At 41.9% G+C, this 23,219-nt stretch overlaps 1 protein-coding gene across 2 annotated transcripts; it reads right to left on the bottom strand.

The window, feature by feature from the left end:
* Nucleotides 1–514: 514 nt before the first annotated feature.
* On the bottom strand, nucleotides 515–23,219 carry CTTN (cortactin). 2 transcript variants are annotated; one of them, XM_082059211.1, is made up of 16 exons: nucleotides 23,115–23,219; nucleotides 19,510–19,593; nucleotides 19,019–19,092; nucleotides 17,561–17,690; nucleotides 14,678–14,788; nucleotides 13,961–14,015; nucleotides 13,328–13,438; nucleotides 12,788–12,898; nucleotides 11,437–11,547; nucleotides 9,658–9,713; nucleotides 8,469–8,538; nucleotides 8,033–8,181; nucleotides 4,043–4,132; nucleotides 3,755–3,944; nucleotides 2,779–2,850; nucleotides 515–2,246 (listed from the first exon to the last, which is right to left on the bottom strand). In XM_082059211.1, the coding sequence occupies exons 2-16, from the start codon at nucleotides 19,591–19,593 to the stop codon at nucleotides 2,110–2,112; spliced, it is 1,551 nt and encodes a 516-aa protein (XP_081915337.1). In that variant the 5' UTR covers nucleotides 23,115–23,219; the 3' UTR covers nucleotides 515–2,109. The 2 variants fall into 2 exon arrangements, with proteins under 2 accessions (XP_081915337.1, XP_081915338.1); XM_082059212.1 differs by lacking the exon at nucleotides 11,437–11,547.

Genomic DNA, 23,219 nt, shown 5'->3' with positions numbered 1-23,219 from the left:
AGGCTTGTAGGAGCGAAGCTTTAGGAAGCACCTGATCCTGTCATGAACAAGAGCAAAACAGTTTTAAAGTGATATATTAAATTATATTGTATTAACCCAACGGCTGTGTTTTCAAAAGAGCACTCCATGTTCTGCAGCCACCAGGCTTCCCAAAAGCCAGGAGCAACTCCTCACCAAAACCACAGCACAAGTAGCAGGCACACAAAAGAGAAAACTGTGCCACTTAAAAATTAAAAAAAAAATTAATAAATTAAAAAGCACATCTCCTTTAAATTCATCCAAAGTCTAATCTTGATCTAAACATTTCCACATGGGAGTAGGAGTAAAAGACAAAGCAAGTGGGTTTCTGAGGAAGGGAAGTTCATGGAAGGCAGCAAACCTGCCTTCACGCCAGCACCAAGCAGCAGCTCTCCGTAGGAAGGATGACTCCTTGTACGCAAGCTGGTCCCAGATAAGCTTAAGACAAGAGGAACTATCTGTAACAGACTGACAAAGCCATTTAAAAATACAAATATTCCATGCAAATGGTTCAAAAAGTTTATTGAATATTTAATTTACAAAAATCATATCCCTATGAGGTGTTCTATGCAAAATCGGATAAAATAAACTGCATATAAAACCCAACCCTAGTAATGCAAGTACAACAAAGAAATGAGACCATGGAAAGGAAAAAAATATGACACACGTATGACATTCATTGAGGATTGTCCCAACCATCCAAGAATTGGTTCAACACAATGCCTTCCTCCTAGGTACATTAGATACGTTACCATTTTATACAGGTCTTCTATATTCCATTGGTCCAAATTTACAGTTTATAAAAATTCTTTGCATCCTTTCTTAGCTACACCACCAGGTCTGCCATTCCTGTTTGGATCAGAAGGTGGAAACAGACAGTACAAACATTGAACACTAGTAGATGCAACTTGCAATCTTTGGTAGGGACCCTATGTCTGCAGTCAAGTCAGCTTCCCAGAACAAGAATTTCAGTTTTGGCAAAGAAGAGGTTTAATTTTGTTGTTTAGTAGAACATTACTGGCAGTTTCTGTTGGACATACAATAGTCTAGTTATCTCTCATGTGGTTTAAAGACGGAGAGCAGTTATATGGGCTTTAAAATCTAATTACTTGTATTAACATTCCTCGACTCAAATATGGTTATGTAAACTGTCATTACTGCACAGCAGGCTTTGCTGCGTATGAACGAAGGATTTACTGCACACAGAACACAACCGCAGCTCCGTCCTGCCTTTCTGCTCCTGTTTAAAGCAATGAGATTATTCCTGCAGGTAGTCACACAGGTTTGGATGCCAGTTTCCCTTTCAACAAGCTCACCGAGTGACTTAACACTTGTATAGTAATTCTCCCCAAGTTTTTCTGGGAAAAAGAAGGGTGAAACAAAGACAAAAGCAAAGAAATTGAGGATAATCAGCGCTAGAGTGTTTGCGGCCCTCCTCTGGGATAACATGGACAGGAGGAGGGGGGGAAAAATAAATGCAAAAGCCAAGGAACTTCACTTCAAAAGAGAAGGAAAAAGTAACCAGACTGTTTCCTTCATAACATTAATATTCCATAAATATTGGACAGTATTTTATTAACTGCCCCTAGCTGCAACTTTCAAGCATTCTCTTTGCTTTTTCACACACCAGCTAGAAAAGAAAAGGAAAAACTTACTCTCCTCCCCACTCCTGCTCAGTGGAAATGCAAATAACCTGCATAGCCATGATTTTCTCAGCTGAAAACATTTAGTGGAAGACTAACTAGACTTAAACACTAAGCAAATCTGCTCACTTATGAGTAAAACATGCAATATTACGACAGACAGCTAATTGTCCTTGAAAAGACTTTTTATGACAATTGCTAATTTGGCAGAGAAGAAATGTTTCCAAATGCATGAAAATCATTTTAAGAGCCTTAGTGAAGAACATGGTAGTTACAATATATTAGCGACTTCTGTGGCATAAACATTTTTAAAAAGCATCAGCAAAGTATTAAATATAAAAGCAATATGTATATACCCCTCCGTCCTCAGAAAAGCATCATGATTTGTAGTGTATTAAGTCAGATTTATTGACTGGGGAATTAAGGCATAACCAGCAGACAATAATCTTTATTGTCTGAGCTCCACATAATTCGCGGGGAACAACCCGTATCGGCCTTTGCAGACACCCCTCCACCAGCCGTCATCGATCATTTCTATGTTTGTGATGATGTCGTCTGGGTCAAAGGAAATCTCGTCATCGCCCGCTGGAGAGAGAGGAGGGAGAGGCTCAGGATTGGCACAGAGACGTCCACACTACGACCTCCCGACCGACCCAGCATCGCTAAACATCACACGGACACCCATCGCCTTCCTCTCTCCCATCAGGGCCTCTGAAATGAGCAGTGACCATCTCTAAAGACAAGACGCTTCTTCACCCTCCAGAGTGACGAGGTACCAATTCCTTACCTATTTTGGGTGCATTTCTAAGTTAGAGCAACATCTACTACCTAACGCACACCCTGAGAACCACTTTACTTTCTTGATGTCTTGATTTTAAACAAGTACACATGCCAAGAGTATTAAAACTTGGTTAAAAAAGATTTTGAAAAGTCCCACCATTTCCAGACACAGTGGCTAGTAGTTTTCAAGAGTGTCTCAATGCTATTGCTAAATTCCTAATTCTTCAATACTTTCTTTTCATAAATTACTACAAGACGAAAGGCAAAGGAAAAATCCAGACCTATCTACACAGAACAGAGTTTTCTAAGGTAAGGTTAAAAACAAGAACTTGCTTACCAGCTTGATAATCATAAAGCGCTATGGCTGTAATTCCAAGTTCATTTTCATATTCATCATAACCATTTTCTTCTACAGAGAGAGAGAGAAAGGAGAAAAATTAGAAGCACGAAACACACCATCACCACTCGTTCTTTTCTCTGGTGCTCCTCTTCTAATTCTACTAACCCACAGGGGAAGCAGGGAACAAACCACACGAGTTTTTAACAGTGCCGACGCTCCTTCTGAAATGGATTTTTCCCTACATCCCACACAAAGCCTGAGAGCAAGTGCTCACAAGGAGGCATTTAGTAGAGTAGAAAATGAAAAGGATCAGCCTTGTAACACTTTTGTAAAATGGGACAGAACAACTGGGCCCAAGTCCAGGGTGTAAAAACTATTTAACACCTCATTAAGGTGCATGAGGGGAAGGGGAATGTTTAAATTTTCCAGCTTTCCCAACCAGAGCGAGCAGGTTCATTCTTCACCCCTCATTTAGTAACAAGGAGACATGAGAAAAATGAGAATTCAAAAGAATGTATTCTTTCTGTTTCACTGATTTCAGACACCGCGCTGCACTCCCTCGCAGGCCCGGAACACATCACATCAATTTCAAAGTCCAAAAACTGTTGACAGAATTTTTTGCCAGCACTGGCTCAACACACATTTCATCTCCATATCTGTGCTTTCTTCTGAAGTTGAGCTGCATTACATGGGGTGGAAAGGGTTACCCCTACATGTCTTTTTGAACTGACACTCCAGAGATCACTGTAATTATCCCAACTTCATCTCACAAAAGTTAAGTAATTTCAACCTCGCTCTAGCTGTATCTTCATTTCCTAATTAACATTTGCTGGTGGAGAATCCGCAAAGTCTCATCAGACTAAGACTTTAGAAAACGAGGACAGCATGCTATCAGCACGACTATTCGGTAAGTCATTGCCCAAGGAAATAATCCTTATCTTAAAGGGTTTCACATCAGAAACAAACACTCTACCTGCTTGGTAGTGGTCTCCTGCCCCTGCCACTTCATAGACAGTCTCTGGCTCGTATTCTGCCTCTCGCGGAGTCGCTGCTTCTTGGTAGCCCGACTCTGCAGCTTTGTAGCCGGACTCTGGCTCGTGTGCAGCTGCATACGTTGTGCTGGAGTTCTTGTAGGTAGACTCGGCTTCAAAGGAAACTGCATCCTGCAGAAATACAGGGTAGGTTTGGCAGGGTTCTGAAAAAGGGTTCTTACGCTTAGGACCAAAAATCAGGTACTGAAAGTGATTCTATAATAACAAACCTGGTAGACTGGGCTCGAAGGTGCCTTCTGCTCAGCTGGCTGCGTGGTAGGAGACGGTGGTGGAGTTTGTTTTTTGGCCTTAGCTTGTTCCTAAATCAAAGAGAAATAAAAACTTCAGTGCAGTTTAATCACTGATGTACGTCATTGAACAAGAACCTCCAATAAGACAGCCAGCCACCGTATTCAGAAATAAACTGATGTGAGCAGAGAGAGGAGGACTGAACTGGCTGGATCCTTAGACCTGCCTGAAGGTTTGGACTGGCTGTACAGTAAAGCCTCAGAAATACAGCAAAGCAGAAAAGAGGAAACAACAACTGAACAGTATGTATGCATACATGTGTTTAAAACCAGAGTACCCAATGTTCTTTGGCCTGTTTCCATAGGAGCTGCACGGTTTCTATGTTCAATATTCTCATTCTGTTCATTAGCTGGCTGGTCCTCATGTCCCATTTTAGCATAAGTTTAGAGAACCTGCAGCCTGCATATTCTAATTATACAACTTGTATATTATCTTTGATGACAAATGATCCCGCAAGCTCTCGCAGATCTGCAAAACACCTGCCAAGGCAAAAGAGTGAATGGCTCGGACAAAATTAAATATACTGACAAGAAGGGGATTCAAATGTTCGGAAAAGTTATGTGTGGTAGAAAGAAAAGCAGCATTGCTACTGTATTCTGTGACACAAAGAATGTGGATGTGAATCCAGTGTTCTGGCAGTCAAACACTTCACCCTGTGCCATCCCACCTGTGAGTCAGAGGGCAAATCCACAATCATCATTAGAAAGCCATTCATTAGGAAGCCAGGATACTGGAGCACAAAAAATGTTGTTGCTTGCATGACTTTAAAAAATAAAAAAGCCCTGTAAGCTATTTAATTTGCCTCTCTTTACCATAGGGAAAAAGAAAACTGTAGATCTAGGGCCAAGCTTTTACCTTTATTGCAAAAAAGAACAGAGAATAGACTTTATGGGAGACTGTGCACTCCAGTTGTTTAGGTCCATCAAGCCCTAACTCCCCAAAGGATCCTCAGGAGAAACTCTAGTCCAGAGATGAAGAGATAGGACTCTGCTAGACAAAAATAATAAAATCTGCCTTTCCTTTGTTTGTCACAGCTCAGAAAAAATACATCTAACAAAGAAAGCAAAGCGTGTCTTGAGAACAGAGCCAGCTTTGAAGAGAATTCAAAGCTTAGTGCTGTGCTTTCTGGAAAAAATCTGTCCCAATGTGAACAGCCCTTCCCCACTGTTAACTCCCGTGCTACAGATAAAAAGCAAAGTGTTTATTAGAAGTCAAATTGAAGTTTGGGGACATATTAAGTAGTATTAATGCACTGACAATGTCAAACACGGCAACAGTTGGAATAATTTGTCCTAGGAAATAGGTCTCTGCGATCCAGAGTACAGTTCAGGGTAGCCACAGCAAAACTGCCATAAAACATTTCAATTGCATAGTACCCCCTGCCTCAGGCAGGGTTTCCTCCACACTAAAAACTCCACGTGGAAGAGCATCCTGCCTTGTTCTCTAAGCAGCACAGGGTGGCTAAATCATGAGGCACCCACTGATTCCAGCCAGCAGTTAAAGAAGAGCTCCCCAAACAGCATTTAACTACATGACATATGTGAAAAACAAAACAGAAAGAGGATGACCAGTAAGCAGGCCTCTTGAAAGAACGCAGTCCATATGTACATTCCTATTGTAGGAGTACGTGTGCCCATGTACTTACTTAAAAGTGAGAGAAGTTTCTGTCTGGGCAAGGAAGTTCACTTAAAAGAAATAAAGTTCACTTAAGTCAAAACCTGTTCCCACCCTTTACAGTATCCATGGATGGTCTGGCTTCCATCCCTCCCCTTTTCACGCTCAGCCAGTGCCATTTCAATTTCCCCTTAACTCTGTCCTCCCTCAGTGTCTGCAGAATCACACAATTAACCATGGAGGTGTTCAGTCTGGAAAAAAACATTAATCATCTGGTTATGGTGAAATTTAAATACCAGCTTTGGAAAAAAAAGACATATTCAAACGCATTCAGGCAACATAATCTTTGATGAAGTACAAGAACAAAAAAAAAAAAGCAGCAATTACTTTAGATGGAAAGACTCGATTCATCCTACAAAGCCAGAATTTCCCAAATTTCAACCAGAGCTCAAAAGGAAGTTTGCAGTTTTCAGAACATACACAAGCCAGACGAGCCATGCAGTTCCAACACGGAACTACGGAGCTATTTCAGCTGCAGCGCTGCCTGCGAACAGCAGAGCTGAGAAGCCAAACAACCAGGCAGGGGACTGATTTGGGGTGATTTTCCACTTTGGTGTGACTATACAGACGCTTTCCTGGAATAGGTGGCAGCTGTGCTGGTTTAGGGTAGGTAGCTCAGTCAATGTGAAGTAACGTGCAGTTTCACCGCAGTGTATTATTCTCAGTTGAGGAAGATAGGTTACCGTAAGCCCACCACGCATTTGGTTTTTCATACTTGTAAAACAAATTATTTAAATTTGTGATGAGTTAGATGGAAAGGGATGAAAACCACACCCTGACATCCTGTAGAGGCAAATATCTACCACATCTGAGAAAGCCGTCATGGGGTCTCCCCCTTTGTTGTTAGGCAAAGGACCGAACAGATCTGACAGCCTTTCCTGGATCCCAGATGTCTCACGGAGGATGCTGAGACAAGTCCACATGCAAGAAGATTTATTAGTGGGGTCTGCAGCTGGTGGCACATATTGGCTCTAACAAGGAAAGATAATTTTGGCGGAAAATAAAAACAAAAGAGGGGGAAGAGAGAGAGAAGAAAGAAGGAAAGAGGAGAACTCCCCCATAGTCAGCCAGGAGTGGTGATGAGGGTCACAGACAAGCTTTCTCCTCTGGAGGGTCTCTTCATATGGCTAAGCAGCATTTATTTGGAATTTAAGACTATTCTCTTTTTGTGTCCTATGCTTAGTCTTCTCTAGTATAAACTAATATCTGCAAAACAGGAAGTGATGGAACATGGAAAAAGAAGGTCTGTTCTTACACCAGCATCAACTGCTTCCCACTCCCTGCTATAATAGCAGGGTTTACATGTTGTAGGCCATGAAATCAGAGTACCAGCGTGGGATCGCCAGGGAAATTGCCACAGAGGCTCTGGACTAACCCTGTGACAGCAGGGTGCGTGGAAGGTCACCCAGCTGCAGCCAGCAGGCCCTCGGCATCGCTGAGGATAAAGCATCTCGGGCATTGTCTAACGAAGCAAATGAGCAAGACGTGAAGGACAAGCTGCTATTAATGCATTAGTCCCTCCATCTCAGCAGTGGAGTTTCACCAAACATGCAAATTCTACAAAGCTATAAAACATAGTTTCTGACTAAACATTTCCTGGAATTATTTTGCTTATGAGTAACACAAAAATCATGAAGCTTTTAATCATGCCAATGCTAAACTGTTTTTTTTAAAATTCCCAAGCTCAGATTCAGTTAACATTTGGAAGAATTTTCCCCTAATCTCACACGTGCATGCCATCCAACGGCTGGTACCACCTCCATCTTCCACAATACTGATTCAAAAAAAACAGCATCCTCAACTATCACCATGGTACCTGAACAAGCATTCAGATAAGGCCTTTTGGGGACCACGTCTCTGTCCCCTTTTGAGCACCTCCGTGCCCAAGGGACTCTGGTATTACCAAAAGGCAAAAGTACAGCAGGAAAAGGTCAGACATAATAGCACGCTCAAGAATAACATACGTATTTTGGAATAGACTAAATAAAAAAGAAAAAAATACTATTAAGTGTTACCCTATCACCCAATCTGATGCCTGACATACAGCTGGTGCATGCTGAGAGACGGCTGGAGGCGCAAACAGTTAAAGCACAGGTACAAACACACAAAGAGCTTTAAAGCCTGGCTGGAAAAAAAAGAAAAGGAAAGTATCTTTTCTTAAAAGATTCTCTTTTCTCCCAACCTTGCATTGAAACAGACTGGACATGCCGCTGAAATGGAATTTGAAGCTTACTGACCTCCAGCTTCCTTCGAGCCTCCTCCTGCTCTTGTTTCTCCCTGGCCATTCTTTGTGCTCTCTCAGCTTCTGCCTTCCTTCGGTCCTCCTGCTCTTTCTCCTTGGCTAGGTTTTCAAAGTTAGCTCGGATGCTGCTTGTTTTATTAGCAACTGGAACATTAAAAAGAAGTCCAATGTTGTTGTTTAAGGTTCTGTGTAAAGGCAGCCTGGAATGAGGTTTTGGTACAAATTTCTGCTGGGATCGGACACATCTCTACTCTGATGCTTTTTATTCTCCCTTCCTCAACTCTGATAACCCTCACGGTAAAAAACAACAAAACAGAACACAACAAAAACAACGAAACAAAACCAATAAACCAAAAACATCTCTAAAGGGTAATAACCCAGGCTTTTGACCATATCACCTCCAAAGAAAGGATCTGGGGCCAACGCCTTACCAGCTTCTATTGGCTTGGTCTTCTGGTAAGTTGATGCTGGTTTCTCAATATCTTCAAAAGTTGCTGCATTCTATCAGTAAGGAGAAAAAGAATAGACTTTAAAAAACCCACAAATTCATGAAGACATTCAGACAGCTTCTGTCTGTGACATTTTATTGTGATATTATCTCTCTGGCTCTTTTCAGAACACCGAGATCGGGAAGAAGCAAAACACGACAAATGGAATAATTCTGTAAGTCAACCTATGTAAGAATTAATCTTCAGGAACAGGTTTAAACACATTAAAATCCTGTTCATTAAAAAAAACAATGTGGCTTATGAACAGATGATTCATCAGAACTAAAAATGAGGCAACATCCAAAACATTTATTGTGTGGCTGTTACTGTTCTAATCCACATTATGCAGGATTTCTACCAAGGTAAAAGCACCCAGTTCCCTTAAAGAAGCAGATATAATTAAAACAGAGGGTGTATTTTGAGAACAGGATTCAAAATACAAGTTGTTGTTTTCCTTTTTTGCTTCTTTTTTCTTTTTTTTTTGAATGAATGGTCTTGAGTCCTGAAGCCACAAGTAAAAAAAATCCTACAGACTTTCAAGCTCCTCTACTTTCTCACTTTTGAATGTCCTACATAATGCTCAGAGTAAATGTATTCAGTAGATAAATCTCAGTGAGGCCTCTTTCATCTTCTAGCTTTTTAAATTGTAAAAAGGAGAGGGAGAAGGAGGTATCAGCTGCCCTGTCTTTCACTGTTACAGAATACTAAAACAAATTTTCCTAAAGAGAAGGTCCTTGATAATCAAAGTGGGCAAAATTGGTAGGTATCAGTTTTAAGCAATCCACTAAAAGGATGTCCTCAAGATATAAGGGATTAGGTAGTTGTTAGCAGACATGACTGAAAATGTGGAATCAATAGATTTTTCTCGTTCTTTCATATAGATTTTGCTATTCTTTCATTTCGATGCTTCCATTTTCCCTTCTTAAATATATATACATTACACACCATGTGTATGTAAACTGGCATCAGCTCTGCGTGTATAAACTTAGTTTTTAAAGACTCAGAAAAGCAGAGAACTCTACTGTTAGACCGGAGAAGTACCCAGAAATAAAGAGCTGAACACTACAGATCTAACCAGACTGGTTTTTATCCCTACAGGCTATTTAAGTCACGGCTCTTTTAAGCAACTTACCTTATCCATCCGATCTTTCTGCACACCGTACTTCCCACCAAATCCTTTTGAATAATCTAAAAGCAGGACAAAAAAAAGTTAGTGAGCGGGGAGCTTGTTATCCCTCCCGTCTTTCTGCCAAACGCAAACAGCCATTTCCAATGCAAAGAGCCATTTCAGCTGCATGCAGAGATACAGTGACAGCGGCCAAAGAAAATGCAACTTGGTTTGTGATGCAGAAAGGATACATAACTGCAAGAGCCTTCAGGTACACCAGCAGATGACAGATTGTGGGCCACATGCATTCTTGGAGTAAACATTAAGCTGAGGACTGATAAGGTATCAAGCAAAGGAATAAGGGATGAGCCCTTCTAATGCATCACTTCTGTAACACAGCCTTTCGCAGCACCAATTCTTAGCCCTCAGTAATAATTATACAACCTAAGCCAGTTTGCTTTGCTCAAAGGAGCGATATCCAGTCTTTGGTGACCACAGAGGTGGTGGTTTTTTTCCTCTTTAACTTGGTAAATTAGACAAATGGCAGGAAAATATAACTAATTTCTCTTTCCAGTGGATTTGGTTGTGATACCCAAATGATGAGCATTAAAGTCATTGGTAATAACTCCTGCTCTACACATGGAAAGGGGCAATTCCGCAAGGCAGCACGAGCCTGCAACAGCTCACCGCCACAGAAACGGGGAGGCCACACTATTCCATACCAACCCCAAGCTGCACACTCTTCCTCCCACCTGATGCTGGCTCTACGACTTGTTATAGTCCAAAAATCAGTTCAACTCACTAGTGGCATCAACAAAAAAACCCAACAAATGAACCCTAACAAGTAGCCTTCTGCGCTTTCCAGCAAGTTGTACTCGGAGCAATGTCTGATGAGCACCACAGCCAGCGCAACAGAAGCAGCAAGAGTGTGTGGCTGGAAAAACACCTTTCTGGGGGCAGCGAGCTGTGGGAACGTGCCCTTGGACTCTGCAGATGGACAGGCTTTCTACACAGCCCTGCAATACAACTACTCCTCCTCCTTTCAGCCCCAAAACCACCTGGATCCCCCTAACCAGCTAGTTTGGTGTTTCTATCCAGGCTCTGCTACAGCACACCTGACGCTCCAGGAGTTTGGATTCGAGTCACTGTAGCACAGAAAAATATTGACTGTCAGAATGAACAACCTCATTTTCTTCAGCTTTGTATGGATTTTCAGCCAGAATAAATATACTACACTTACATTTTCCTGATCCAGACTTCTCACTTTAAGATAACGGAAAACCAGGAATTGATGGTTTGTACCCCAACTATTTCACAACGAATAAAGAGAGCATTATAACAGTATTTGCTCACCCAAGAACCACAAACATTCCCTACTTCTTGTTTTAAAGACTACAATCGTTTTAAAATTATCTTGCCATAACCCTTTGCTTGTTAATGGTTACATGCACGATCCTTATCTCAATATTTTTCCACCAATTTATCCAGGCAAAATTTCACATTTAGATGCTAAAACTGGTAATCACGACGTCATTAACATCACACTACTAATAATGTTATTATCACATTGTATGTACTAAATGCATAATGTTGTAGAGCTCTTACTAAACATTGGATATCTGTTTCCTGAATACAGGCTTGCTTTATGTAACATTTTAAGAATAAAACAGAAGAACAGTGATAGATCATGGAGGAATAGAAGCGCAAGAAAGTGTCTGCACATTTTTAGCATCAATCTACAACTAATGAAGACTGTGTAAGAAGTGGCTGCACTGTTAAGAAAGTAACAAGTGAAAACGGTGCCTTGTTGAGATTCATGCTTGGCTAGTTTCTCCTTGTAATCAAACCCCACAGCAGATGGGTCCTGCCTTTCTGTCTGTACACCAAATTTCCCTCCGAAACCACTCTTATAGTCTGAAAAAGCCACATGTAATAAATTTAAGTGAAGGGAGGAAAATAAAGAAGTTTAGTCAGAGACACTCAAAATAATTTTCGCAGTTTTTCTCAGTTACAAATAATCTTGAATGGTAAAAAAAAAAAAGAGTCTCAATACATTTGTGTAAGAGTAAATTCAAAACAAGTTTCCATTTGAGATCAAGAAGAAGTCGGCAGGTTTTATCAGACGTAAGAACAACACTCTGAAGTCACAGAAAAAAGCAATTCCTCAATGTTTTTTATACATACTGCATAATACACTTGCATTGGATCAGCATTATGAACACACTACATACACAATACATTCCCTAAGCCAAAACATCCTACAAAAGGATACAAGAAAATAAAATTAGCATCCCTCATCAGCATGGTTAACATCTGTACACTATGGATCTGCCTTTTCAAAAAGTGTTACGATATGGTCCACAGACAGTAGGATCCTCAAGATTTTCTTACACAGCATCCTTTAAAGGAAGAGGAATATTCCTGCTGCTGCACAGCTTGAGGGGAAAAAGGCTCTTGGCGGAGAGCAATGAGCACTCCGAACTGCTGCCTTAGAACAGCCATTTTAATACATGCTATAAAATGAGGGTTCAAAAATAAAATAAAAAGGGCATCAGGTAATCCTCTCACAAGGAAGCTGCTGGAGCATCCAACAGAACAATGTTCTGAGGATCACTTAATTAATTTTTTAAAAATCTTTTATTTAAGAGTGGTGAGAGGCATAGGGCTGGGGAGCAATCATTATTTTGCAATTTTTCTTCTGGGTGCCAGTATTTCATAGGAATAGGTACCTCACAGGCAATGAGAAAAGACGGGGTTAGATACCGGATTTCCCCTGCATGAAAACAGGGATATAGAAAACAGAAAGCGGAAAAGGGAGATTATTTGTGCAAAGTACAAAAAATGGCTAATTTGTGGTTTGGACAATTTAAATGAAAAAGGAAAAGAAAATAACCCAGGCTATCTGCAAGCTCATAAAGCTGCTCCAGGGAGAACTTCTCAGTAAATCTGAACTCTCAGAGACTTGGAATCAGGTGCGTTAAACCTGCTTTGCGGACACCAGTGCAACCAACACACAGCAACTGTTCAAACCCCGAAAAAGGAGACTCATCTCAGCTCCTGTAAAGCTGTGGCCAAGGATACCAGGGGAGGAGGGGGCACACAGGGAGGAGTCCAAATGAGGGAAATCAGAAAGAACGGCAAAGAATTGATGTACCTTTCTGGGATTCGTGCAGCTGGACTTTCTCCTGGTGATCCCAGCCAAGCGCACATTTGTCTTGTCTGTCTGTCTGCACACCAAACTTGCCTCCGAACCCCTTCACATAATCTGTATGCACAAAGTTTCAGAAAAGATTATTTTGGTTTATGAGTGTAGACAGCAACACAATATTAACTCTAAACACTACTAACTCTGATAAACGTTTCAATCTACAAGCAGTGGATTCTTTTAGAAATGTTTCTCTGTTGTGGTTGAACCCCTTACAGTCTCAGTACTTCAATCTGCAGCTTTTCAACAGTTGCAAAAAACCCCCAGGCAAACCTGGTTCCAAAGTAATGGCAGTTGGATCATGACTTAAAACCAGTCAGAACCTAAGTTTCAGGTTTCTTTTTCAGAAGTCAAAGTTTTCAGTGACATAACTTGTATTCATTGCTAACTTTCGGCAGGTCAGGAGTGCAACAGATGTAAAAAATATTCAGTATTTTACAACACTGCCTATCATGAATGCCTGCGACATGAACACGTGTGTCTACTCACCCTTCTGTGACTCGTGCTTCTCAGTTTTACCCTGGTAATCAAACCCCACCGCACTCTTGTCCACCCTGTCAGCCTGTACTCCGTATTTACCACCAAAACCACTCGAGTAGTCTGCATTGAGAGTAAAGCACAATAAAAATGAAATGAAGCAGCTTTGAATGGAAACATCACATCCTAGCAACTGGGGGTGGCGGGGGGAACCCAAACAACTTCTTTTTATTACTCTTTATCACACAAAGTTAAGTTTAATTTGAAACACGGAAATAAGATGAGCAACGGTCCTATAAACTATGGTAGTTCCTTTCAAATCTACTCCCTGTTTCCAACAGGATGCAACACAGCAAAGGACAATTCCCACTCTTTCTAAAATGTCCTTGAACCTCACTTCTAAAAGAAAAGTTTGACTCATGATGACAGGCTATTTTCTTCTCCTAAAACCTCATCAACCCATGAAATTGCTTTGAAATTCATTTTTTCATCATCTCTTCCACCCAAAACCCTCAACATTTGATTCGTTGAGAAGAATACATGGAGGTCTCACTAAACATGGTCTTTTACGAACAGTAAAAGAACTGAGCTCTATTATTTTTTTAAAAATACACGTCTACAGAGGCCACCACTTCACCACTTTACCTTTTTGGGAGGCATGCTTCTCCGTTTTCCCCTGATATTCAAACCCAACAGCTGACTGGAAGAGAAATACAAATGCATGTGTGATAAAGAGTTAGAAAAACTGCGTGAAGTTCAGTGAACAGCATGGAAAGCTTCTGTATCTTTCCACACCGCTCTGACCTTCTTGATCAGGAGCATAAATACCTACTTAACTTACAGGCCGCATTCATTTACATGATAATTTAGTACATGTGTTCATGGCAAGGGTTTTTGTCAGCCCCTGCCAAAGAAATCGTACTAGTCTTGCCAGGTTCAGCAATTCAGTACAACAGGAATTTGGCATTTCCATGCAGGGGTTGTTACACAGGCCTGGAACAGGCCACCAATTATTCTGTCCAGTAGCTCGTGTTGTGATACAGGACAAACCACCCCCAAATCCCTACTTGTACAGCATTCACGCTGATTTTATCCTCATCAAAGAACACAGTCTTGCTGAAAGGCATGTTTTAGCATCTCTTTCCAGTTTTCATCCCAGTTTCCCCTAAGAGCTTTTTTCTGTTTTTCTTCAAACATAAATTTATCTCTGCAATAGTCAGTGTTAGTTTCCTGCTAAACCTAAAATCAGCAGGGAGAGCAGACATTAGCAGCATTTTAAGGTATTGGAATTTTTCAGCTGTATGCAAAAAATTATAAACTCAACTACTGCGAAGAGCTGAGTTTCAAGATGAAATCGCTTACCTGGTCAACTCTATCAGTTTGTACTCCAAACTTGCCACCAAACCCTTTCACGGAATCCACTTGAGAGCAATGCTGAGAAAGTTTGGATTGATATTCATGTCCAACAGCTGACTAGAAGAAATCGGAAAGTTCAGAAACAGCCACCAGTTCTATACAGTTCTGTACATAAAACACTGCAAACAAGCCACTTGAGGAGAAGCTTTGTTCCAAACATGCATCACCACCATTCTTGTTGAAAGTAACTTGCCCAGCAATTGCTGCTCACTTGAAAAGTCTTTGCAAGACTCTCACCAGGCTGCCAATACAGCCAAGGCAAGTGCAAAGAAAGAGTTTGACAGCAAAACCTGTTCTATGAAGACTGTTTGACATTCTGGATTTTTCCTTCAAACCCACAGTAATGAAAACCAGAAAGATACAGCTGGGATCTTGATGGTGTTCACACCGGATTTAAAATCAGGATTAGTTCCAGATAAAATACACATACTTAAGCACATAGCTAGAGATCTGTTTTAGCTGATACTAGATTGCAATCACATCCAACTCCAGCTAGGTTTTCCTTTGACATTCTTTTAGGGAGACGCCCTGATCTTCTGCGTAAATCAAAATTTGGAATCTTTTCTCTGTGCCTTCTCCTCACTTGCAAAATGGCATCATGACATGACATGGTGCATTCATATTAAGACAAAGGTAAAGGCATCACAGCCCCAGAGTGTGAGTCTGTCCCCGAACTCAAGCTGAACACAAGCTTAGCGCAGTTCCATCGCGCTGCGCCCGGCTTCAGTGGGACACAAGGATATGGAATTACACACCTGGAAGTACGGCCACATAGTGTTTGATAGTGTTACACTCATCTAGTGCCAGGATACGCTTCTAGATCCTGGAACTGATGGTAGAGCCTTGCACCTTGAGGGGTGCTACATAACATAGCCAAAAATGTGGTGTAGTCTGTTTTGGTTTGGGGTGTTTGGTTGGTTGGTTCTTTTTTTACACAGGTGCTGTTTGGGGAATATTTCCAGCACATTGGAAAACAAAATATTACTGCACATAATGGCTGAAGTAATTGCCAGGTAACAGAAGAAGGATGTCAATAATAGGACACTACCTGAACTTCTAAGCAATATAAAAGCTCCTTTCTTTTCCTGACTGGAACAGTCATACTCTTGTTGCCTTTGCAGGTGTTCTGTAGTAGAATAACTGTTAAATGTGGCAGAAAAGGCTCCTGCCTTCTGTTCTTCTTCCTGTTACCCACTGTATTTATGGAAGACGTGAGGCTCTGGAAATCCTAGGTTTTGTGTGGTTTTAGGTGATCTCTCTGTTGTTATGTCAGGTGGGATAGGTGAGGTTTAAGCATGTTGTTTTCTTCATGTGGTACAACTTTCTGCGTTTCACCAAATACCAAGCATTACAACACACCCTCTCAAGACTTAGAAAAAAAAACTCTCTTGGAAATCTGTATTTCAGAGTAAACTGCCCTCATAATTCCTCAGCACAATACTCAGCTACATTTTAAACCACTTATGGAGATCTGGCACAGAGAACGATGTAACTGTTCGTTTTAAGTCAGCATCGAGGTTCTGTCCTAAACGCAGCAAAAACCTGTACAATTGACAACGCTGCAGTAAAACTCATTCACTTCAGGTGAGTCGAGCCTTAATACAGCACAGATACCTGTGAAGGAGAGATCTCAGCGATCAGGTTTTAGAACTACAGTTATAAGCAATAAAGCTTTATTAAAAAAATAAATTACGTATATCTCCTGTCACCAGTATCACTCAGATGGACATGAGCATTACATTTTTCCTGATGATTATTTCTGGCCTATGAGAAACAGTCCTCACTTTTCTTTTTCTTTATTGTCATGGACGCAGGTGCGGGACAAGCTGCTGACACTAGAGAGCTACACTGCTGCAGAACAGGTCTAATGGTTGAATCTGCTCAGCAATTCCCAGATTGAAATGTTCCGTTAGCCTATTCCAAGGGTCCACTGAGAATTATACAGCAATTTACTCTGGAATACAGAATTCCAGCAAAATTTAAGGCTGTCAAATTACTAGAAAGCCAGAAAGTAAATAAAGTCAGAAAATAAAATCATTCTTGTTCAGGAAAGAGTTTGGCTCTCACTTTAACAGAGTACACGAAAGAAACTACCCAGAAATTGATATGGCTGTCCAACTGTCACATGGCTAACGGAATTACCTTAAGAATTATCAGTGCTTTTGTTAATAGAGTGTAACTCAAACAGCCATCCTGTCCTTATGGAAAACATTACTATCTGACTGAAGTACAGTGATTTTTTAAATACTTGGATTACTTGTTACTGTTCATAGCTTATCACTGTTTGAGAGCCGCCTCCTAATTTAAAAGCAGCAGCACAGCCTCTTCTTTCTTTTAGGCAACCCCCATATACATGGAAGAGCTGGCAGAGCACTGAAATTAAAAACAATCCTGGATTTCTTCATGCATGAAGTACTTTGTTCATTTACAAATATACATTAAGAAACTTGAATCTTGACTCTGGGGCAATCCACTCAGGACATAAGCCAGTAGACCTACTCTAAAGACAGAGCAAGCATCAAACAAAAACATGTGGGGCCACCACACATCCCAGAACTTCTCCTCATTGTTCCCACATTCCTAATTTGCCACCTGATAATATTTGTTCCTCATGCTTCAAGTGCTTTAGCTCCAGTTCTTTCTGTAGGAGCATCTTGATTTAATTGGGGAACAGAGCATGACGGCCTGACAGATTTGGGTAATAGTGGTTACAAGTGTCCTTGTTTTTTATATATATATATATATATACACACAATTATATAGTTATACATAGTTGTGCTGGCTACAAGCAAGGTTTATAATATCAGCCCAGGAAACATTCATACTTACTTTATCCATGCGATCTTGCTCAACGCCGAATTTCCCTCCATAGCCATGGGAAGCTTTGGGTCCTGTTTCAAGCTCCTTCTCTTTGAGGTTCTGGTGCTCTTGGAATACGTTCTCTCTCAGCTGATGAATACTTCAAAGACAGATAATGAAGCGGTAAGTTTTCCTAAGAAAGTTTCTGAGGAGAACTTCAAAAAGATGCAACATAAAAGGATGATAAAAATATCATCTTAACTAAAAGTTGGACAGCTTGTATTTTTCAAATCCTTTGCATTTTTTTCAGTGCACAAAGCACTTCATCGTATTCTGAGAAACAGAGTTTACTCTGTTGCAAAAAAGAACACATTGATTTTAAGACTAACATGGAAGGGTATTTTGCTATTTGAACGAGCAATTACTTAGAATATATACATGCCTGAAACATATTTTCTTCTCATGTCCTAATTTAAGTTCTTTCCAATGTTTTTTCTTTAGATGGCAACTTTTCAGAATAGGGATCATCTCTTATCAGACAGTCCCTATGGTAACGAAACTCTAATTCTAACTGAGCATTCTGGACACAACTGTAATGCGAAATAAAGATGCAAGAAGAGATGCACTTCCTCTTCCCCAAGTGTTCCTCTGCAATACGCAGGAGTTGAACTTATAGTAGAGCAGGTGATATACACCAAGGAGAAACCACGATGGTAACTGATACCTTAAACCACTTCCCACCTGAGTGTAACGCAGCCAGGTGGCGTCCCCACCACACTCCAAACAGGTTAGAGTAAAATTGAGCCCAGAATTAAACCACATAATTCAGTTCGCAGCACTGCTGACATTTATTCTTAGCTTTATACCATGAGGGTTGATGCCCCAGAAACCCACAAGCAAAACCAAAACAAACATCACAATCACAGATTTCCTAAGCTTGCTTTAAAGTTAAATCTTAGGCACTTTTCATAAGAAGTGCAAGATTCAGAAAATGGACCATTTCTGCCCACACAGCTCTTCATGACGCATTCATTTGCTTTTCTGCCAGAGGGGTCAATTGTTACTTGGCCAGAATTTTTAGGAGTTTGGTAGCAGTTTTCTAAACAAAGCCTAAAAATTAAGGGACCAAATGTATCCTTAAAATATCAAACTGGAGCCGCTCAGATGACCCAACATAAATTTCTCCCCTGGCCAGTATTAGCTCTTGCACCAAAACAGGACAGAGAAACAAACTTTCCAGACACAAAGAGGCATGAAAAATTACATTTCAAGTTTCAAAAAACTGTCTGAGTCCTTACACCACAGTTCTGATCTTAATTTCAGATCTGAAGATACTGACGTATTTGAAAGACCAGCAATCTGGAAAAGAATCAATCTTCTACAGAGACTCTTGTTTTAATTATGAAGGTACAAGTAACAGAGAACATGAGCTGATTAAGTCGCCTGGGACTGTGACTATTAATAAATTTAAAAAGAAAGCTGCTTTACTTGATGTGTTCTTGATGGCCGGATCCTTTCACAGTTTTAGCTCCCCAGCGCTGCTCTTTCTCACTCACATCATTCTGCAAAGAACACACATAAAAAGCGTTAAAAACCCAAAGACGTTACTCTGCACTTCAGAGCTGACAGTAAAAGCCTTCAGCAGTCGGGAAGAATTTAGAAAAGCAGTGAAGGCCACCTTCTCTTCTCTTGTGCTGTGATCCCCTTGCTTTGTCCTCTGTTGAAATGCACAGAGCACATGTTCAGCCCCAAAAAGCTGCTGCTTCTTCGCACAAATCTCTTCCGCACAGACTTCCCTGCAGCACCCGGCCAGGGTACTTTTGTTAATCACTCACAGGCACAAACCCCTAATTCCCCCTCCTACCAGGAACACGCTCCTATAATTTATTTTGCTGAGATACACCCCCTTCACCCTGAATTACTCTTTAACCTGCTACGTAACACATTCCTGCTGAGTCGAGAACATTCAATAGCCATACCACAAAATCGGGATCCGTCTCCCAGTCATCGGCACCGTCAATCTGATGGACAGAAGCGGTGTGGCCTGCAGTTGCCTTCCACATCTGCAACACCAGCAGAAGAAGCACTGTCACACTCCAGTTACACGCCAACTTATCGTATATTATGTATAAGTGGATGAAAACACAATCCAAAATTCCCAATAAAGTATATTATGCAAGCACATAAACGAAAGCTATATTTGCACTGAAAATAGATTTGACCTTGGCTCCTAGGCTGCCTTCAGGCTGGTTTGAAAACCCTTTTTACTTTTCCTATTGGCACTGTGCAAAGCTTAGGAGCAACCACTGACACGATTTCAAAGAGAACGTGTCTTTCCTTCATTCGGTGCACTGAAAGACTTCTCCTCAAACAGGTCTCCAAACCACCACCACTTCTGAAAATTGCTGCTCATTCTAGACCTGATGCACATATTTAAGGCGTAGGAACAGCTGGTTTTTCTTCCCCAGCCATTAGTAATGATGAGCATGATTTTGTTCATTAGGCAGCATAACCTACGTGTTTCTACTGCGTTGTAACGTGTCACAGCATTATAAAAGAAATCAAACAACTGTCAGAATTTGCACGCAATCTAGACATCAGTCCAGCTGCCTGCAACATCGGAATACATGAGTTATTGCATTTCTCAGAGAATTCCTTATGAAATATGTACGCAAACCCAGCATCTTGTCTGATTTTCAGGAGAAAGAGAGGACGAGTGCTGGAGTACTGACAGCAGGAAGCAAAACTCATGAGAACGCAAACAATAACATCCAGAAACAACATTCAACACTTTAAAGCTTTGGGCTTCTCACTTCCTGGAAACCTTATCTCCCATGGAGTATCAAGTTGGACACTTTTAATTAACACTTTTGAACGTGACTGGTGGGCAGAATACCTGCCTGACCTGCCTGGTGCTGGTGGCTGGGTTTTGGACTCCTTATTCTAGGTAAATCAAAACAATAAATTCTAAAAAGCAAAATAAAAAAAAAAGCTTTCTGTTCTCCCAGATTTTTCAGGCACACAAGTCAGAAGGATTTTTTCTTCACTGCTATTCCACTAGAGTTCAGTTCTTCAACATGCCATCATTCCTTCTACTTACCTTTATTTTTCTGACGAAGAATAGATTACAAGGATGATTACCACAGACTATTTCATCCACACAAGCCTAACCCAGTGGGTGGAACGACAACTTCCTTTTAAATGAGTAACTAATAATCCACAGGTAAAGTGCACAGAGGTAAAAAAACACCGCTTGCTCTACAGCCTGGCAGAATAAACTGATAAGCCTGTTTTATGGAGCATTTCAGAACTTTCAGGACTAGTGACAAATGAGAGCAACTGAAATACAGCTTGTCAAACACCAAGGTAGCAAATGACAGAGTGGCCTGGAAGGAAAATGTAGGAGCAGAGCAGATGACATCCCAATGAAGCAGTAGTACATTTCCCCTTCTGCTTCTTCAGGTCTCCCACCTCCAACTTCCTATTGCAATTAAGGAACTAGCATTTATTAAATTACTTAATATCCAGAAAACTTACGAGACTACATATTCATAATACAAACTGTTGGAAAGCAGAACCAAACCAGCTCAACAATGAAACTCAAAGTGGGGACCAAGTTCTAATGTGGTACAAACAAAAAGCCACGGTCACTCCTAAGAGGGGAGGCTCATTTCCCTCCCTTCATGCTCCACCACACCGTGCAACTCACCTGAATTCCATCTCTAAACGAGAGCTGAAACACAGGTTTATACGCACACGGTTACTCTATCTATCAAGCTGGGCAAAACACAACTTCGTGCCCCTAAGTACATAATTCAAGCATTCACTCGATTGTTTTGTTTTGCTTTGTGTGTTCAGCTGTGCTCAGGCATTTAAAAGAACAGAAGCTAGATCCTTACGTCTAGACTTCTTTACTTCCTCCTCAAACTCTCAGGAACAATAATAAAGGAAGGATTTCACATGCACGCCCTAACAAAATCCATAATCCACCATATTTCTTATTTCTTCCTAAATTATGCACGTGAACACCAACATTTTTCCGCACCTCAAGCCCGCATTCAATAAAGTGAATTACAAAAGGGTGCGAAGCAGCCTGGTAACAAGGGGGCTCAGTCAAGACCTCTGATTGCTGGTGAGGAGCTGAAAGACACAATCCAGGTTTCCGCAGCAGTTTGCTAATCCAGCATCTCTTCCAGAGCTGAATGTGGAGAAATATGATCTATTTATGAGTCACCAGCTCACATGGTCAAATTTCTAAAGGAAAAAGAAAACGCTACGATTCAAACGCAAACCGAGGCTAAATATATGCTTTGAATTTAGCCGGCCAGCTCTGTTCTTCGTTGCTTTTATGACTAACGGGCAGTCGCAGCCTCCTGCCCAGCACCTTCAGCAGCTCCCCTGGGAACTCCCCTCTTCCCCAGGACCGACAGACAAACTCCTGGAAGGAACAAAGTGGGGGTGCCAAGGCTTTCACCCCAGACATCACACTGCAGGTAGAGAGAACCAAGGAGCAGCTCCCAGACAAGGCTCAATGGTGGGAGCAGGACCAGCGGGGGTCCCGCTGTCTGTCCCGGGTCCTCGTCATCCCCCCGGCAGGGAAGGAATATTCATGAGGGGAAGGACATTCAGGGAGTTTCCTCTTTTTTCTGGGTGCATGGGAATCACCTCAGGCCAACCTTCCCGGGCCATGGCGGGGCTCGCCCCCCTCCCCCTCATCGCTGCTGCCTTCCCCAAGCCCCCAGAGACCTAAAATCATAGAAGAAATCATAGAACCATTTTAGTTGGAAGAGACCCTCAGGATCATCAAGTCCAGCCATAACCTAACTCTAGTGATAACCTCGTCTAAATGCCTTTTAAATCCCTCCAGGGATGGTGACTCCACCACTGCCCTGGGCAGCCTGTTCCGACACCCAACAGCCCTTTCCAGGAAGAATTTTTTCCTAATATCCAATCTGAACCTCCCCTGGCACAACTTGAGGCCGTTTCCTCTGGTCTTGTTACTTGGGAGAAGAGACCAACCCCTGGCTCCAAGCTCCTTTCAGGCAGTTCAGAGATCAGAAGGTCTCCCCCCAGCTCCTGTTCTCCAGCTGAACCCCCAGGTCCCTCAGCCGCTCCATCACCCTTGTGCTCCAGCCCCTCACCAGCTTCACCACCTCCTCTAATATTTCAATGTCCTTGTTACGCTGAGGGGCCCAAAACTGAACACGGCGTTCGAGGTGCGGCCTCACCTAGTGGCACAATCGATACGGCGGCAACAAACCTATAGCTTTTTCTTCTTTCAAGTTACCACCTCGGAGGCCTCTGAGCTGCGGGTGGCTTTATAGTTTTTTAAAAAAAATAATAATAATTAAATAAATAAAAAGAATGAGTCAGGTAAACCTGCCTCGGCCTTTCACCAGCAGAGCGACCCACGTCGGGGCCCCCTCAGGGAGCTCCGGGCCGGTGAGAAGCCCCGTCCCCACCCGGGCCTGCGGTTGGAGCCGCAGCCCAAACCCGCCCAACAAAGCCGGTCGGCCCCGCCGGGGCTCCCCCACCGGCGGGATGGGGGTGCGGAGGGGTTCCCCAGACCCCACGCCGCTCTTACTCTGACACCCGCCGCCTCCTCCTCCTCTCCGGCCGCCGCTGCCCCTGGCTGCCCGCCGGTGCTCCTCGGGCTGGCGGCGGCTGCTGCTGCAATTTCCGCTTCTCC

This window comes from Streptopelia decaocto (genome assembly GCF_964273445.1).
Source record: "Streptopelia decaocto genome assembly, chromosome: 7".
Taxonomy (NCBI): domain Eukaryota; kingdom Metazoa; phylum Chordata; class Aves; order Columbiformes; family Columbidae; genus Streptopelia; species Streptopelia decaocto.
The sequence above is the reverse complement of the archived record's forward strand: the minus strand, read 5'-3'. Positions and strand labels throughout refer to the sequence as shown.